Here is a 1,561-nt window from a genome sequence, read left to right on the forward strand (position 1 = left end):
CGGCGGGCGAGCGAGCGGGGCGGCTGCTGGGCGATAGCGCCCGGGCTGTGTTTACCCAGCGCCGATAACCCCGGTGCAGGCACCGCTCGTGGGGATATCGGCAGCGTGGGGGAGTGGGGCTCGGCTCAGCATCACCCCCATCGCCGGGAAGGGACACGGTGCCACACCAGGACCCCGCTGCCACCACCGGCTGCCCCAGTCCTCGGGTTGGGGACACACAGAGGGACATCCCAGGGGTGCTTTGCTGCGGGTGGCAGATGGCTTTGATCCATGGCGTGGTCTGAGGAGGGGAGACGGGGAGGATGTGACTGTCCCAGCCTCTGCTCAACCCTGCCGTGACAAAACGGGAGCTGTGATGTGGAAAACTCCTGTTTATTCACCCAGAAGAAAAAATAATCACCAGGGGGGCGGCTGTGAGCACGGCGGGGGTTTCTGTGGAGCCACCGGTCCCATCTTGGCTACGGCTCCTGTGGAGGGAGCAGTTGTGGGGTCAGGGAGCTGTGGGGGAGTCCCCACTCACCACCCCACATTGGCTGAGACCCCATGGGGCCAGCAGCCCCATCCCTGTGTGAGCCACGGGGCAGCGAGCCTGGCAAGGAGGGGAAGCAACGTGGAGAGCTCTGACCTTCGCAGCATCCTCCTCCTTCTTCTCCTCTTCCTTCTCCTCCTCATCCTACTCATCCTTGTCCTTCTCCTTCTTCTGGTCCTGCTCCTGGTCCAGCTGCCTCTCTTCATCCTGCGCAGCCGCCTCCTCTCCCGCTCGCTCCTTCCCCTGAAAGGCAGAGGCTGAGCCACATCCCCTACCCCACGGCAGGGACCCCCTGTACCGGTGCCATGCCCTGTACCTTGACATGCAGGCGCCGGGCCTCAGCCTGCGTCCTCAGCAGCTCCTCCTGGATGATCTCGGTGAAGTCCTTGCGGGTGCGCTCCAGCACCGCCTCGGGAGCCCACTCTGTGTTCTCCTTCACCTCCGTACCCTGGCTCTCCAGCTTGGCGCGCTCCTTCAGCCGCATCTCCCGGTGCCGGGCCTCCAGGACCTTCTCCCGCCTCGTCTCCCGCTCGAACATCTAGGGCAGAGTTTGGGGCTGAGGGGCGCAGGGGACCCCACGGGACAGCACAGGGCACACAGCGACCCGCGGCTGCACACGTACAGCGTTGACCAGGGCCTTCTCGTTCTTCTGGAGGGTGCAGAACCCGGAGGAGATTTCCAGCACGGTGACCGTGCCCAGCTTGGAGCCGCAGCCCACGACGCTGCCGTTGTCCTGCAGGCGCAGGCAGGAGAGGGGCTCGTCGCAAACCTGGGGAGGGAGGACGGACAAGTGTGGCATCAGCCCATGGGGGAAGCAGGGCAGGACAAGTGACGGGGGCAGATCCACACCTTGCTCTATAACAGGAGCCTACGTGCAAATTTTTGGGCGTGCTGGGCTCCAGCACAGCTCAGGGCTGAGTGGACAGCTTCTTATCCCGAGCTCCACGCAGGTAGGATCCCATTCCCTGGCTCTGTTGGCTCCGTGCAGGGAAAGGCAGCGGATCCGGTAGCCCCCATCCCCTCCCAGGGACC

At 64.8% G+C, this 1,561-nt stretch overlaps 1 protein-coding gene across 1 annotated transcript in view; it reads right to left on the reverse strand.

Annotated features, from left to right (window-relative positions):
• Nucleotides 1-673: 673 nt before the first annotated feature.
• Nucleotides 674-1,561, reverse strand: part of DNAI2 (dynein, axonemal, intermediate chain 2) — a gene marked incomplete at its 5' end in the record, with an annotated part of 4,064 nt that continues 3,176 nt past the window's right edge. Inside the window, 3 exons of the mRNA XM_010187601.1 lie at nt 674-772; nt 846-1,067; nt 1,152-1,378. Coding sequence (XP_010185903.1) covers nt 674-772; nt 846-1,067; nt 1,152-1,378 — 548 coding nt within the window. The remainder of the gene's footprint in view (nt 773-845; nt 1,068-1,151; nt 1,379-1,561) is intronic.

This window comes from Mesitornis unicolor, unplaced genomic scaffold, assembly GCF_000695765.1.
Source record: "Mesitornis unicolor isolate BGI_N332 unplaced genomic scaffold, ASM69576v1 scaffold40810, whole genome shotgun sequence".
In the NCBI taxonomy this organism is placed as follows: Eukaryota; Metazoa; Chordata; class Aves; order Mesitornithiformes; family Mesitornithidae; genus Mesitornis; species Mesitornis unicolor.